Consider the following 17,334-nt stretch of genomic DNA (forward strand, 5'->3'; position numbering starts at 1 on the left):
GTCGCCCAGGCTGGAGTGCAGTGGCGCAATCTCGGCTCACTGCAAGCTCTGCCTCCCGGTTTCCCGCCATTCTCCTTCCTCTGCCTCCCGAGTAGCTGGGACTACAGGCGCCCGCCACCTCGCCCGGCTAGTTTTTTGTATTTTTAGTAGGGATGGCGTTTCACCGTGTTAGCCCGGATGGTCTCGATCTCCTGACCTCGTGATCTGCCTGCCTTGGCCTCCCAAAGTGCTGGGATTATAGGCGTGAGCCATCGCGCCCGGCCTGGGAAATACTTTCTTAGGAGACAGTAGAATACCTTGGTCCCAGATGCACGTTACTTGTTTTTGAGACTGGATTTTGCTCTGTTGCCCGTGCTGGAGTGAAGTGGCACAGTCCTAGCTCACCGGAGGCGGAGGGAAGTGGCACGGTCCTGGCTTGCCGGAGGCCTTGGACTTCTGGGGTCATCCTCCTGCCTCAGTCTCCCAAGTAGCTGGGACTTAAAGGCGTGAGCGTCCGCATCTGGCCAATATGTATTTTGTAACCAGATTTTAGTTTCTCTTTATTTTGTTGGTGGCTTTTACTGTTTTTCTTGGCTGGAGATAATCTAGTATATTGTTTACAAATGTGTCATAATAATGTTTTTTAAAAATATTTACAGTGGAAGTATGCGAGACTTAAGAGCTCAAGTGACTAGTGGTCTCCTGCCATTTCCAGAAGTGACTCTTCAAGCCCTTGGAGAAGACGAAATAACATTAGAATCTGTGCTTCGTGGAAAGTTTGCTGCAGGTAAACATAATGTTGCTGAACATTTACTAATACAGTTGATTTGTAAGTTAAATAATAAGTATATGTTTTAGTTTCTTTATGTGGAAGAAATAAAAACAGAACCTAAGTGATCTTAAATATATAACATCTACAGTTACGTATATAACATTTCTAAGGTCTTTTTTTTTTTTTTTTTTTTTTTGAGACAGAGCCTTGCTCTGTCGCCCAGGCTGGAGTGCAGTGGCGCTATCTCGGCTCACTGCAAGCTCCGCCTCCCGGGTTTACGCCATTCTCCTGCCTCAGCCTCCCGAGTAGCTGGGACTACAGGCGCCCGCCACCTCGCCCGGCTAATTTTTTTGTATTTTTAGTAGAGACGGTGTTTCATTGTGTTAGCCAGGATGGTCTCGATCTCCTGACCTCGTGATCCGCCCGTCTCGGCCTCCCAAAGTGCTGGGATTACAGGCTTGAGCCACCGCGCCCGGCCATTTCTAAGGTCTTGAACACGTTATCAGTGAACCTCTGATTGGGGAGTTACAGTTAATTTTTCCTTATTAAAAATTTCACGTGTTTTGTATCTTAGTATTATCTATGTTTGGGAAGTAGAAGTAACATGCAACTAGTTTTTCTTTGTAATTAGGGAGTTTTATTGGTGATGCGTTTGGATTAGAACTTGAACAGTGTCATGAGTAGAAAAATCTAGGGCCCTAGATGTTATAAAATTTTCAGAAAATCTTATTTTCTTATTTCACTAACCCTGAATAAGATCTTAATATGTAACTTAGATTGTGTAATACACCAGAGAACCGTACTGAAGAAGCCTTTCTCTTACAGATCTTGTTCTAATGAAAGCTATTGCAGAAGACTTTTCTGAAAATAGCTTCATAGCCATCTTCCCAACAGGCAGACAGCAAAACATGTGTGTTAGTCATTTGTCTCTTTACAGTGCCATTCTCTTGAATGTTAAAAGGAGCAACAGTACTTTCTATATGCCAGGCATTGTATAATGACTTGATTGGAGTAGGTATAAAACTTTTCTAAGTAGCCGCTGTTCTGTGTAACTGAGAATGAAATGGTTTATTTGATCCCAGTTACACAGGTAAGTGGCAGAAAGGAGCCTGGAACCTTGGCATTCTCAGACCCCACTGTGCCATGCTACTTTCTTAAACTATGGCCTCCCTTAGCTATAAGCTTACATATCCAACTAATGTACTTGGATGCTTGATGGACATCTCAAATTTAGAAGTTATCATTCATCTGGTTGCTCAAGCAGAAATTCAGAGTCTGTACTTTATTCTTGTTTTACTTACCTCCCTGTGTCTAATTCATCAGCAAGCAAATCCAGTTAGTTCTACCTCCAAGTTGAATCTCCATTCAACCCACTTTTCTCTATCCAGTCACCAAGCAGGTGTCATCTTCCACCCACTGCTGCTACTCTGCTTCTGCTTGTCCATTCTTTGCTTAGCAGCTGGAGTAACATTTAAAAACATGCATAAATCAGATAGTCACTGACTTGATTTAAATCAGATAGTCACCTGTGACTTTGCCTTGCAGGCAGAGTAAAATCCAAACATGACTGACTAGTAGGTGGAGAAGAGGTTCTGATATTTCCTATTGTTATGCTAATTATGTCTTAATTTCTCAATTGGACTGTGAAGTCTTTAGGGGTAGAATAATGTGTTATATTTTATAACTGCCATAACTTCTAGTTTAAATTATTTAAGCTATAGTAGTTAAAGCATGAGTTTTGGAGTTAAATGGACTTGGGATCTCCCTCTGCCGGTGCTACTTTTTGACTTTGGGAAAGTTAAACTGTATTAAGGTTTAGCTGCGTTATGTCTGCATTGAGGTGTGATAAGGAATAAATGAGATATGTTCAAGCACATACCATGGTGGCTTTTACTGAATGACTACTATTGTTGTTGTTACTATTATTATTATTATTATTATTTGAGATGAAGTCTTGCTCTGTCGTGCAGGCTGGAGTGCAGTCGCACAATCTCGGCTTACTGCAAGCTCCGCCTCCCAGGTTCACGCCACTGAATGACTATTATTATTGCAATGATAGTTGCTTGATTATAAGTTTGAGGATCACTGTGTTGTATAAATGCTTAGATTTCAATGTGGAGATAATATGTCAAGTTTTATGTAATGAACATATATTTGTATGTAAATGAGCTAACCATTATTGCATTTTTTGTGTATATACAACACTAAATTAAGCAATTTTTTTTTCTTCTAGGGAAAAATGGACTTGCTTGCTTGGCTTGTGGTCCACAACTTGAGGTAGTAAACTCTGTAACAGGAGAGCGATTGTCTGCTTACAGATTCAGTGGAGTCAATGAACAGCCTCCTGTAGTTTTAGCTGTGAAAGAATTCTCTTGGCAGAAGAGAACTGGATTATTAATAGGACTGGAAGAAACAGAAGGGAGTGTTCTCTGTCTTTATGACCTTGGAATATCAAAAGTAGTTAAAGCAGTTGTTCTTCCTGGAAGGGTAGGTACTGTTTAAGATACCCGGACATTCTCTTTCAAAACTGAACCCCTGCTGGTTATACAGGTGTGTTACTTTGTGAAATTTCATTGACCTGCAACATTACAATTTGTGTACTTCTATGTAAATGTGTTACCTTAAGTAAAGTGTTTAGAATAAAAATGAGGTTAAAGATGATGTTATTCAAGGAACTTAACACTTAAAATGTAACTTTCTTATTGGTTAAAACATTCCAGAGTAAAAATAGCAGTGATGTCTAATGTTCTGATACTCTTTTTTTGTGAAAAGTATCATCTAAATCTTGTTCTTATCTCCAGTTGTCTTCTATGAGGACACTCAAAGTTTTTAAACATGTATTCATTACTATGCAATTTTTAAAATGTTTTTACCTTTTAAATTTGAGACTATAGTCTTGGATTGGAGCATTATGGAAAATATATGTTGGATTCCCAGAATGAATAAATTGAACTTGGTCTGTGCTTTTAGAGAGCTTATAGTCTAGTGGGAGAAGACAAATGAATAAGACTAGCATAAATATAGTGAATGCCTTGATAAACTTAAGCACTCGGAACGCAGAGAATGGATAATTTCTAGTCAAAAGAGTTGGACATTTTAGATAAAGAGGCTGGCATGGAAAAATAATAGTACATGGAGCATTTGGGAAACTAGACTTGATTTAGAATGGCTGAGGGAGGGGTAACGGGGAGGAAGAATGGGGGCCAGAAACGGTGAGGATTTACATTGTGAATGGCCTTGTTTGTAATTAGGGGCTCCTTTGAAATCAACGGTGAAGTAAATTTTTTTTTTTTTTTTTTTGAGACAGTCTTGCTCTGTCACCAGGCTGGAGTGCAGTAGCACGATCTCGGCTCACTGCAACCACCATGTCGCGGATTCAAGCCATTCTCCTGCCTCAGCCTCCTGAGTAGCTGTGACTACAGGCATAGCTGGGACTACAGGCATGCGCCACCATGCCCAGCTAATTTTTGTATTTTTAGTAGAGACAGGGTTTCACTGTGTTGGCCAGGCTGGTCTCAGTCTCCTGACCTCATGATCCCCCTGCCTTAGGCTCCCAAAGTGCTGGGATTACAGGCGTGAGTCACCACGCTCGGCCAGTGGTGAAGGAATTTTAAGTAGAACCCTCATGTAAAAGACTTGCTTGGATTGGGTCAGAGAGGATATTGTGAGAATAGAAACAAAGAGACTGTTGCCATTCAGGTAAATAATGATGAGCTGAACCATGGAAATGACAATAGAGATGGAGAAGATGGGGCAGATTGAGAACACATACGGAAGGAAACATGGACCCTCATTGATCATTTGGATGAGGAATTGAGAAGAAACAATATTCCTGAACTGGTTGCTCAGTTGAATGGATGGTTGTTGTATGGAAGAGAGAATATAGAATAAGGAAAAGATGGGGGAGTAGCGATAGACACTTTCAAAAGTTCAACCTACTAGCTATTTTTTGAGTAGGGTGCAGTATACACTCCTAAATATGGTGGGTTTTTTTTTTTAATTTTTATTTTTTTGAGACGGAGTCTCGCTCTGTCGCCCAGGCTGTCGTGCAGTGGCTGGATCTCAGCTCACTGCAAGCTCCGCCTCCTGGGTTTACGCCATTCTCCTGCCTCAGCCTCCCGAGTAGCTGGGACTTACAGGCGCCCACCACCACGCCCGGGTAGTTTTTTGTATTTTTTGTATTTTTTAGTAGAGACGGGTTTTCACCATGGTAGCCAGGATGGTCTCGATCTCCTGACCTTGTGATCCGCCCGTCTCGGCCTCCCACAGTGCTGGAATTACAGGCGTGAGCCACAGCACCCGGCAATATGTTTATTTTTAACTGTCTTCTAAAATTAAGGTAATATTATTAATCACTTCATATAGTATTTGTATGAGGAATGCAAACTTAGATTTTCTACTCCTCACTGAGGAATTGAATATGCTTTGGTATTTATAGACATTATTATAGTCATTAGAAAAGAAAAAATGATGAAGTTACAGCTTTCAGAATTAGAAACACTAAGTAATGTTTTGTATACTAATACAGAGAAAGAGCCAGGCTTTTGTCTGTAGTAAGTTACAGCCTGAAGAAAACTTTTAATCTTATTAACACATAAATCATTGATATCAGATATTTTCTTTTCTTACCAGAACATTCGTCAGTACAGGTTGAGAATCCCCTATCCGAAACGCCTGAGACGAGAAATGTTTTAGGTTTCAGGTTTTTGGATTTGGATGTTCAACCTGTATTAGCGTAGAAATCACCATTTTATATATCATACCTAATTAATGTTTATGAATTAATAGGAAATTGAAGGAAAGCTAGGTATAAAATATGGATGACTAGTTACAGACATTTAAAATTTGACTCACGAGATGAAGGGGAAAAATATGACTCCATAAAATAGCTAAAGTATAGCTTTCTTTAAATAATAGCAATTCTTGTTAAGTGTCAGTGATCCAGTGACTGCTAGAACTTTATATGAAGTCCAGTAGAAAGAAGGCTAGACCTCTTCAGTCTTTAAGGTATGAAGAGGACTTAAAATACCTTTTTTTGTTTGTTTTATAAAGAGTAAGCAGTAAATTTTTCGAGAATGGTTAGTTTTTACTCTTAGAAGAGTCCATAGAATCCTAGAGTAGCTGTTTAAGAGCTTTAAAGTGAGAACAATTTAGGTTTGAGTTTTATGTGTAATGATTTTATGGCTTGAATAACTAGACTAACTTTCTAAGCCTTAGGTTATTTCATCTTTAAAGAGAAATAATCACACATAGTCTACTATCAAAGCGTTGTCTTGAACATTAAATGAGCCAGTTCACACAATGCCTGGCATATAGTAAGCTCTCCGTAAACATCAATGTTAGTCCAACTGCGTGATTTTTTCTGTATTGAGTGATGGTGTAATTCCTAGTATATCTGAAGATTTCATTATTCAGGTCACAAGTATCAAATGCAGATTTACTCTATTTGATAATCTTAAATCTATTATAATTGATAACCTGCTTTAACTTAAATGTATTGTGCTGTTAATTGTATTTTCTTACTTTGCAGAAGAAAAGCAAATCATGTATTATGTTTTCTAGGTGACAGCTATTGAACCTATAATTAATCATGGAGGAGCCAGTGCAAGCACTCAGCATCTACATCCAAGTCTGCGATGGCTTTTTGGAGTGGCAGCTGTGGTCACTGATGTTGGACAGATCCTTCTTATTGACCTATGTTTGGATGACTTGTCATGCAATCAAAATGAAGTTGAAGCGTCAGGTAATCAGTTCTTTACTTGAAACCAAAAATGGAGCACCTGGATATTCTGTTGCAATATTTTTTTAAATAGCCAAAATTTTTTATAGCAACTGGAGTAAAATAAAAGATATCTTCCTGTCTATTAAAAAAAAAAGGTATTTTAAAATCTTTTTTATTAGCTGGACCTGAGCACAGTGGATACTTCTTACATAAGATACTGTTTTGTTGATCAAGTGTTCATATGTTCTCAAGCAGGCCTTGAGAAAGGTAGTGATAATTGATTTTGTTTCCATGTACATATCTGAATAAGCTCTATTCTTAAGTAAATGCCGGAATAAGGGCTAAATGTAAGAAATCTTGAGCCTTATCAGCCAATATGAAATTATCCAGCAATGTACGATCTAACATAGTGTTTTTTTTGGGCATATTGTTTGTGTTTCTGTGGTAACACCAAGATAGAAATAAAGTAATAGGAAATAACAGTAATTAAAAGTCTTTCTCACAAAATGACATCCTAAAATAGAAGTTAATTCTATTCAGAGTCAAAGAAAATGAAACAATTTTTTTCCTTTAAATGCTTGTATTTATAAAATTAATTTTTTTAAGTGCTTTCAGTTTTTGAAAATTATGAGACTTTGGTTTATGAAGAAAGGAAGAGCTAACGTTAAAATGTGTTTTTTTACTCTTAGTTTTTAGAAAGGGACTGTTTGACCCTTTTTAAAACATTTTGACCTTGGCTTTGTGAGGACATTCTTGATTTTTTTTTTTTTTTTTTTTTTTTTGAGACGCAGTCTCACTCTGTTGCCAGGCTAGAGTGCAGTGGCGTAATCCTGGCTCACTGCAACCTCCGCCTCCCGGATTCAACCAATTCTCCTGCCTCAGCCTCCTGAGTAGCTAAGATTACAGGCAGGCTCCACCACGCCCGGCTAATTTTTGTATTTTTTTTTTTTAGTAGAGGTGGGGTTTCACCATATTGTCCAGGATGGTCTTCGATCTCTTGAGCTTATGATCCACCTGCCTTGGCCTCCCAAAGTGCTGGGATTGCAGGAGTGAGCCACCATGCCCAGCACACTGATTTTTAAAGCAAGCCTAGAATGTCAGTGTAGCTCTTTTCATTTATGGAGCAGCTCAGAAATAGATACAAACTATCAACATTTTATCTAATTTATAATGAACATAATAAAAATTGTCAGTGTATAAAAAAACTGATTAAGACTGCAAGTGGTGTGGAACTGGGATGGAGGTTGCAGTAAACTGAGATCACGAGATCACAGAGGTTGCACTAAACCGAGATTGCACCACTGCACTCCAGCCTGGGCGACAGAGCAAGACTCCATCTCAAAAAAAACAAAAGCAAAAAAACTGCAAGTGGTAAAAACTATACTTAAGAAATGGAAGAGCCAAAATCATTGAACGAAACGTAAATATGCAAAATCAGACCTGAAAAAATTTGATTTGGCAGAAATAATGGTCATACACGCACTTTTAAAAATCTTCATAGAAGAGCCGGGCACAGTGGCTCATGCCTGGAATCCCAGGACTTTGGGAGGCTGAGGCAGGCAGATCACTTGAGGTCGGGAGTTTGAGACCAGCCTGACCAACATGGAGAAACCCCGTCCCTACTAAAAAATATAACATTAGCCGGGTGAGGTGGCGCATGCCTCTAATGCATGAGGCTGAGGCAGGAGAATCACTTGAACCTGGGAGGCGGAGGTTGTGGTGAGCCGAGATCGTGCCATTGCACTGTAGCCTGGGCAACAAGAGTGGAACTCTGTCTCAAAAAAAAAAAAAAAAAACTTCACAGATAGAAGCTATACCTTAACATTTGGTATATGTGGCCAGGCGCGGTGGCTCACGCCTGTAATCCTAGCACTATGGAGGCCGACGAGACGGGCGGATCACGAGGTCAGGAGATCGAGACCATCCTGGCTAACCCGGTGAAACCCCGTCTCTACTAAAATACAAAAAAATTAGCCGGGCGCGGTGGCGGGCGCCTGTGGTCCCAGCTACTGGGAGGCTGAGGCAGGAGAATGGTGTGAACCGGGGAGGCGGAGCTTGCAGTGAACTGAGATGGCGCCACTCACTCCAGCCTGGGCCACAGAGCAAGACTCCGTCTCAAAAAAACAAAACAAAACAAAAACAAAAATTTGGTATGTATACAAACCTGATTGATTAATGAAATTTTTATGTAAAGTTTAAATGATAAGAATTGATTAGCAAAAACAATAACTAAAAATGAATTTACAGATTATCAGAAATGGTATGACTGCTCTTCATAGAAGATTGATCAAAGAAGTAGGCTTGATGGGCTTTTGTTTCAGAGTGTATTTTGTGGTTATAGGTATAAGGCTAGTTACAATGCTTATATTCATAGTGAAAACTCCCTTCAAGTCAATATGGTAGCGTTAAAATATCCTTCATTTCAGAGGTCAGTAATCAGTAGGGGCACAAGGATAATTTTGTAACAAAAGTCTCTGGATTGTGATCAGAACCATTTCTCAATTTTGAAAATTAGGAAGCAGTTGGACTTTATAGCACAAAAAATTAAGCTTTAGGGTTTAATGCAAAATAAATTTTCTTGATTACAAAAGTAATTTATGATTACAGCTGTTCAGGCTTCACTGAAATACACCAAGATAGGAAATGAAGTTCCAAACATACAGCATAAATACTGTTCTGCACCTTCCCCAAACTTGACCAGTTTCTTATATATCTTTCCACATTGGAACCCATAGGGCCTACCCATTTCTTTTGTGAACTGTTTATTGTGGCAAAATCTAATCGCTTGTTTGAAAAAGACATCAGAAGCGGAAGTGATTTGGGGGTGGGGCCTGTTCTAGGACAGTATGATACAATTTTCCCTCTGTTACAACAATGAGAGAATCTGCTCTTGCACAGTGGTTATATTAATATATGAATCTGAGTTTTTTTCTTTTTTTATTGAAGATTTCAGACATTTTCAGATAATTGGAAGAATTCAAGAGTTCCCATATTCCCATCACCCAAATTCAAGTGAAGTTTCAACATTTACTATACGTGTGTCAGTTTAGTTCATTCCCCTTTCCTCTTTTCTTCTGTGTTAGTTTAAAGCACATAGGGATATTTTATTCCATCATCATAATGCCAGTAACACTTCTTTGGTATAGTCTGCTATCTAGTCTGTAATCAAATTGATGTGATTATCCAAAGCATCTTTTTACGTTTGGATTGTTTGGATTGGAATTCAAACACGGTCCACACATTAATTTCATTTGACAGTTAAGTCTCAAGTCTCTTTGAATGTACAGCAATCCTCTTTCTGCTCTCTCTGTTTTTATTTTTAGTGCCATTGACTTGCTGAAGTTCTCTGATAGAATGTTCCACATTTTGGAATTAACTGGTTTCATGTGGTGTCATATTTTCGATTTTCTGCAAATGTAAATTAGCTCTGGTTACAGATTAAGGTTTAACATTTTGGCAAGGTACTTTGGAAGTGCTGAGTACTTCATATTGTATCACATGGGTAGACACATAGTGTCTAGTAGTTTCAATGTAGTGATCAGTGTATTCACGTGGTGACAGCATGATCCATCCTTTTTAAAGTCTCTCATCAACTTTAAACTAGTGGTTCTCAATGAGGGGTGAATTTTGTCCTCCAGGAGATGTTTGGCAATGTTAGAAGACATTTTTGATTGTTGCTGCTGGTGTTACTTGCTACTAGTAGTTAGAAACTAATGATGTGGCTTAGCATCCTACAGTGTACAGGATAGCCCTCTGCAGGGTAGTCCCCTCTTATCTGTGAGGGATATGTTCCAAGACCCCCAGTGGATGCTGGAAACCACAGCTAGTATTGAACGCTGCCCACATGATTTTTTCCTTATTAAGTCAAGAACTTTGACCTTTTCATTTAAAGGAAGCACTTTACAGCCTCTCTTTGGCACATCTGAATTGGCAGTATGACTACTCTTGTGCTTTGAGGCCATTGTAAAGTCAAATAAGGGTTACTTGAACACAAGCACTACAATACTGTGACAGTTGATCTGATAACCAAGATGGCTACTAAGGGTGGCGTATACAGTGTGGATACACCAGACAAAGGGATGATTTATGTCCCTTTGATGGTAGCACATTTCTTCATACCACTCAGAGAAGCATGCAATTTAAAACTTTGGAATTTGTTGTTGTTTTCTTTTTTTAGAGGCTGGAGTGGTGCAATCTTGGCTTACTGCAGCCTCCACCTCCTGGGTTCAAGTGATTCTTCTGCCTCAGCCTCCCAAGTAGCTTGGACTATGGGTGCATGCCACCACACCCGGCTAATTTTTTTTTTTTTTAAGTAGAGACGAGGTTTCATCATATTGGTCAGGCTGGTCTTGAACTCCTGACTTTGTGATCCACCCACCTCAGCCTCCCAAAGTGCTCGGATTACAGGCATGAGTCACCTCGCCCAGCTGAATTTTTTTTGTGTGTGTGTGTGTGTATATATATATATGGAATTATCTGTTTAATATTTTTGTACTTTGGTTTACCACAGGTAACTGAAATTGGATAGCAAAACTGCAAATAATGGGAGGGAATATTGTAATGCCAAAATTGTAAAACCTACTTTGAACTAATTGTTTCATTCATTAAGATTCTTTTTCTTTTTTTCTTTTGAGACGGAGTCTTGCTCTGTCATCCAGGCTGGAGTGCAGTGGCGCAATCTTGGCTCACTGCATGCTTCGCCTTCTGGGTTCATGCCATTCTTCTCCTGCCTCAGCCTCCCCAGCAGCTGGGACTACAGGCGCCCACCACCACGCGCGGCACATTTTTTTGTATTTTTTTTTTTTTTTTTTAGTAGAGACGGGGTTTCACCGTGTTAGCCAGGTTGGTCTTGATTTCCTGATCTCGTGATCTGCCCTCCTCAGCCTCCTAAAGTGCTGGGATTACAGGCGTGAGCCACCGCACCCGGCCTAAGATTCTTGGATATGTCATTTATTTCATTAAAGGCGGCAAAATGATGATTTTTACGTTCTGTCAATGTAAAGCATAATTTTCTCATTAATTAGGGGGTTTTGGTCACTCTGAAACACAATGTGTACAGAACAGGCAGGATAAATAGTATTTCTTAAGTACTAATTTTCAGAGTAAGCAGGTGATACCCAGTTACTTCCAGTTGTTCAATCTAGGGTCTTTTGTAGGTGGGGAGGGTAGGCTTCCCTCTTGCCCCACGCCTCTTTTTTTTTTTTTTTAATCCCTGTGAATTTTTCAGGTTTGGCATGTTTACTATATTTCATTAATTTTATTGTTTTTGATGCCCACAATGTCCTTTCGTTGTTAATGAGAGCCCCTTCATGTTGTCTGATACATTTCCTTTCACCTGTGATAGCTTCCTAGATTACTGGCATAAGATGTACCAGGCTCATTAAGTATTTTCTTCCCCCTGACCTGGAATCGGCCATTGCTCCAAGGAAGGTATTTAGATAGTAGTACTAAATTTCAATAAAGAAATAATCAGTTTTATTTATGATGGTTAACCCTAAAAAAAATTCTACCATAGATAATATTTGAGATGTACTGAGAGAATTTTTTAATATTATATAATTGAATGTATTTTTTAAATTATGGCATTTAAATAGATAAGGATGGTGATTTTCTAGTTTAACATACTTTTTTGTTATCACTAATCTTTTATTTATTTATTTTTTAATTTTTATTTTTATTATTATTTTTTTGAGACGGAGTCTCGCTCTGTCATCCAGGCTGGAGTGCAGTGGCCAGATCTCGGCTCACTGCAAGCTCCGCCTCCCGGGTTTACGCCATTCTTCTGCCTCAGCCTCCCGAGTAGCTGGGACTACAGGCGCCCGCCACCTCGCCCGGCTAGTTTTTTGTATTTTTTAGTAGAGACAGGGTTTCACTGTGTTAGCCAGAATGGTCTCAATCTCCTGACCTCGTAAGCCGCCCGTCTCGGCCTCCCAAAGTGCTGGGATTACAGGCTTGAGCCACCGTGCCCGAACCATATCACTAATCTTTAATTTCAATTAACTTCATTTGCAGCTTGAATAATGGATGACACATTTGTTTTTCTAGTTTTTTAACTTCATTTGTCTAATTTGTGGTTTTAGATCTTGAAGTTCTAACTGGTATCCCAGCTGAAGTACCACACATTAGAGAAAGTGTGATGAGAGAAGGGCGCCATCTGTGTTTCCAGTTAGTAAGTCCAACAGGAACAGCCGTTTCAACTCTTAGCTACATAAACAGGACAAATCAGCTTGCTGTAGGTTTTTCCGATGGCTATCTAGCACTTTGGAACATGAAAAGCATGAAAAGAGAGTAAGTATAACTTTTTTTCCCTTATTTGGTTACAGGTAGTTTCTTTTTGCATATAGCTTGTACTTAGTTGCTAATATTTAAAAATTAGCGTAGTGAGAAAAGGGTGGGTAGATTAATGACTGAATGAATGATTATGACTAATTTTTCATGGCATTAAATCAATGTAATACCATAAAGGGGTGACTTAGCACATGAATTTAGCTTGATTTTTTTTTTTTTCAGTGTTTATTTAAAAGGCATTGCAATCATTGTGTTTAACATGCTAGTAAAGCATGACTTTGTAACTTGACAGTGTTTTGGTCAACAACAGACCTTATATAAGAAAGGGGTCTCATAAAATTTTACTGTATTTTGATTGTACCTTTTTAATGTTTAGATGCATAAATGCTTACCATTGTGTTATAGTTGCCTGCAGTATTCCATACAGTAACATGCTGTACAGGTTAGTAGACTAAGAGCAACAGGCTGTACCACGTATCCTCGGTGGATAGTAGGCTATACCATCTAGGTTTGTGTTACTACACTGTATGATGTTCGCACAATGACTGAATCCCTGATGAGCATTTCTCAGAACAGGTCCCCTTTACAGAACAGAAACATGACTGTGTGTGTATAGTATGAGTTCTTTCAGAAGTACCTTCCCAGTCATCATCTGTGTAAAGTCACAGCTGAATAAAGAATTCTCAGTTGAGAGGGGAAAAAAAGGATTTTTAAAAATCAAAGTGACAAAATACTTGTGTTTTAAATTTTTTATGCTGTCAAAAAGTCCCAAAAATATAATTATATTGATACTTTGTAGCTAAGTTAATTTGTGTTAAGAGTTAAGTAGATGCTTGGCCGGGCGCGGTGGCTCAAGCCTGTAATCCCAGCACTTTGGGAGGCCGAGACGGGCGGATCACAAGGTCAGGAGATCGAGACCATCCTGGCTAACATGGTGAAACCCCGTCTCTACTAAAAATACAAAAAACTAGCCGGGTGAGGTGGCGGGCGCCTGTAGTCCCAGCTACTTGGGAGGCTGAGGCAGGAGAATGGCATAAACCCGGGAGGCGGAGCTTGCAGTGAGCTGAGATCCGGCCACTGCACTCCAGCCTGGGCGACAGAGCGAGACTCCGTCTCAAAAAAAAAAAAAAAAAAAAGAGTTAAGTAGATGCCTATTTGGCCCTTAAGTTGTCGATTGATTTGTTTCTCCATTTTTCCCAAGGCATATTGATATATTTTATTGAGTAATTTATCTTATGGGAAGTGTATCTTAACTCTCTTTGCTGTTATCCTTTTATCAGCTCTTTTTTTTTTCCTTTTTTTTCTATTTTTTTCTTGAGGCGAGGTCTCACTCTGTGGCCCAGGTTGGAGTGCAGTGGCACGATCTTGGCTCACTGCAACCTCCAATTCCCAGGTTCAAGCGATTCTCTTGCCTCAGCCACCCAAGTAGCTGAGACTACAGGTGTGACCACTGCGCCCAGCTAGTTTTTGTATTTTTTTTTTTTATTTTTAAGAGATGGGTTTTCACTATGTTGGTCAGGCTGGTCTCGAACTCCCGACCTTGTGATCCACCTGCCTCGGTCTCCCAAAGTGCTAGGATTACAGGTGTGAGCTGCCGCACCCAGCCCCTGGTTTGTCAGCTCGTCTTTGAATTTGCTTCTCAAGAAATAACTGCAGTACCTCGCTTCTACAGTAGTGCCTTCTCTAACACTATCATCTCTTGGTCAATTTTTGCTTTTTTGGCAGTTTATGGGAACTCTTCAGTTTCTAACTCATCTTCTGTTGTAGTAGTGGGGAAACTGACGCTAAACCCAAACAGCTGAAAAGTCTTGTGGCAGTATCTTGTCTCTTTGTAGGGCACCTTTTATGGCTAAGCGGTATGTAGGAGTATACATTGAATATGACTCTTAGGACCAGTTTACACAGACATGAATGCGTATGCTTGAGTAATTCTAACTCTCGTCAGTTCTGCCTCTCAGGCATTGAATACGACTCTTAGGACCAGTTTACACACACGTAAATGCATCTGCTTGAGTAATTCTCACTCTTCCCAGTTCTGTCTGGGGGGGATGGGTGCCATGACCGTAGTCTTGATGTCTTGTACCCTGTGTATTTTTGCAGATAAGATGACTTGGCCATGACCTACAGATCACTTATTCTGGGGGAATGTATGAACAGTGGTTGCCTAACCCAAATTCTTATATGATGTACCTTTTTCCTTTCTATAAAATAACTTAAAAATATGAAATATACTAATTTGTCTGTTTCAGATATTACATACAGTTGGAAAGTGGACGAGTTCCTGTGTATGCTGTCACTTTTCAAGAACCTGAGAATGATCCTCGGAATTGCTGTTATTTGTGGGCTGTTCAGTCTACACAAGACAGGTAGGTCTCATACAAACAGTTTTTTTGTTTGTTTTTTGTTTTTTGAGACGGAGTCTTGTTCTGTTGCCCAGGCTGGAGTGTAGTGGCGCAATCTCGGCTCACTGCAACCTCTGCCTCATGGATTCATGCCATTCTCCTGCCTTAGCCTCGTAAGTAGCTGGGACTACAGGTGCCCGCCACCACGACTGGCTAATTTTTGTATTTTTAGTAGAAATGGGGTTTCACCGTGTTGGTCAGGCTGATCTTGAGCTCCCGACCTTGTGATCTGCCTGCCTCAGCTTCCCAGAGTGCTGGGATTACAGGCGTGAGCCCCCATGCCTGGCCCGATACATACCGTCTTTAAAAATTAGTCAAAAATAGAACAGGTAGTCTATGTAGTTATGTAGTCTTTTTTAGTGAAGGCAACATAATTCTTTCAGTGAGTTAGTGAGTAGTAGTTGAAATTATTTTAAAACTTAAATGGTTGTTTCTACGTGCTTGAATAATTCTGAGATAACAGTTGGAAGAAATTGTGCCAATGTATTTGAATGTTTTTCACAGATTAAGAGAGCCTTGGAACCTTCCAAGTACCCTGCTGTCTTGTTCTCAATCTCAGTACCCTGCTTTCTTACTCTTCAAATGTACTTGGAGATTGAGAACAAGAGAGCTGGGTACTCAAGCAAAGGACTGAGGAGTGAAATAGTATGGTGTGAAGAACATTAGGAAGGTGTGGTGTGCCAGAAGCCAAATAAAAGAAATAATAACTAGTAATAGGAATTATTAAGAGGGATCAACTAGTAGTAAGATTCAAATTCAGATGATGTGGCTCCGGAATCTGTGCTCTTAACACTTACTGCATGCTTCGTGCTTGAGTTCTTCACTACAGGGCTGATTTAGTATCTTCACTTTGTGTCTTGATTGTATAGGCCTTGTCTTCATGGTCCAGGGCAACATCCACATTAAAAAAAATTTTTTTCCCTACCCTTCCCCCAGCAGCCCTTTCTCCTTCCCACACCCCCCACTGTCCTTTGAACCTCTGCATTTTAAGTAAAAATAGCAAGATGGAGGAAGAGACCAGGATGAAGCCACAAAGGATATTTTGTTCATTAAGGAAGGTTCTCTGAGGTTACTATGGGGTAATTCTGTTTACATCGTGGCCACAACTCTACCACAGGGTACTGCACCTAGCTGCAAAGGAAGCTGGGAAATGTACAACTTTAGGCAACCCTGTGTTTAAGTAGAGTATACCCATTGAGGAAGGAATATTTGAGAAATAATACTGAGTAATCAGTCTTTGCCACATACGATATCTCCTACAGTATGCAATCAGCATCAGTTTAGTTGATTAGAATCAATAAATGTCAGTTATTGTTTCAAAGGACTACATTTTATGAAAATGACCAAATAAAACTAAATTCTTCCCTGTGATCTTAGTTTTGTCACATGCAGTCAACATTGCAAGCAAACTAAACTTACTTGGATAGTAGGAGATGTTTAATGTATTAATGTATTTAGTGCGTCTTGGTTAATTTCTGTTTCAGTGAAGGGGATGTTTTGAGTTTGCATCTGCTGCAGCTGGCCTTTGGTAATAGAAAGTGTTTGGCATCAGGACAAATCTTATATGAGGTAAATGGTCATTGGACTATGGGTTTATATTCTTTTGTTGTTTTCTATTTTAAATATGCTGTCTTTGTTTTAAGATACTGAAAAGTGATTCTTTTTGTTTTTTTTTTTTTGAGATGGAATCTCACTCTGTTGCCCAGGCTGGAGTGCAGTGATGCGATCTTGGCTCACTGCAACCTCCACCGCCCGGATTCACGCAATTCTTTGCTTCAGCCTCCAGAGTAGCTGGGATTACAGGCGCCTGCCACCACGCCTGGCTAATTTTTTTGTATTTTTAGTGGAGACGGGGTTTTACCATCTTGGCCAGGCTGGTCTTGAACTCCTGACCTCGTGATCCACCCGCCTCAACCTCCCAAAGTGCTGGGATTACAGGCGTAAGCCACCGTGCCTGGCCGTGAAAAGCGATTCTTATATGCAAATTAATATTGTATGCATAATATAGTAGAAGTAGTGTTAAATTAGAGATCTGTTTTATCTATTTACCAAGGTAGCATTCTTAACTTCTCATATATAATTTTCCTCTACAATGAGTATATTGGACTAGATTCAAGCTTGTGGCTTAATTGGTACACAGGAAAAGTAATTCCACTTTGTTGCTCTAACGT

At 39.7% G+C, this 17,334-nt stretch overlaps 1 protein-coding gene across 7 annotated transcripts in view; it reads left to right on the forward strand.

Annotated features, from left to right (window-relative positions):
* The window catches only part of AHCTF1 (AT-hook containing transcription factor 1), a 98,969-nt gene that overhangs the window by 13,862 nt on the left and 67,773 nt on the right, over positions 1-17,334 (forward strand). For all 7 annotated transcript variants that reach the window (XR_012430799.1, XR_006697537.3, XR_012430803.1 and 4 more), the window contains exons 2-7: positions 639-766; positions 2,985-3,238; positions 6,314-6,494; positions 12,554-12,761; positions 15,011-15,127; positions 16,648-16,732. Coding sequence is in view for 4 of the 7 variants with exons in the window: in XM_005539590.5 (XP_005539647.3) it covers positions 639-766; positions 2,985-3,238; positions 6,314-6,494; positions 12,554-12,761; positions 15,011-15,127; positions 16,648-16,732 (973 nt within the window). In the remaining 3 variants the exon portion in view is untranslated. The remainder of the gene's footprint in view (positions 1-638; positions 767-2,984; positions 3,239-6,313; positions 6,495-12,553; positions 12,762-15,010; positions 15,128-16,647; positions 16,733-17,334) is intronic.

This window comes from Macaca fascicularis, chromosome 1 (genome assembly GCF_037993035.2).
Source record: "Macaca fascicularis isolate 582-1 chromosome 1, T2T-MFA8v1.1".
Taxonomy (NCBI): domain Eukaryota; kingdom Metazoa; phylum Chordata; class Mammalia; order Primates; family Cercopithecidae; genus Macaca; species Macaca fascicularis.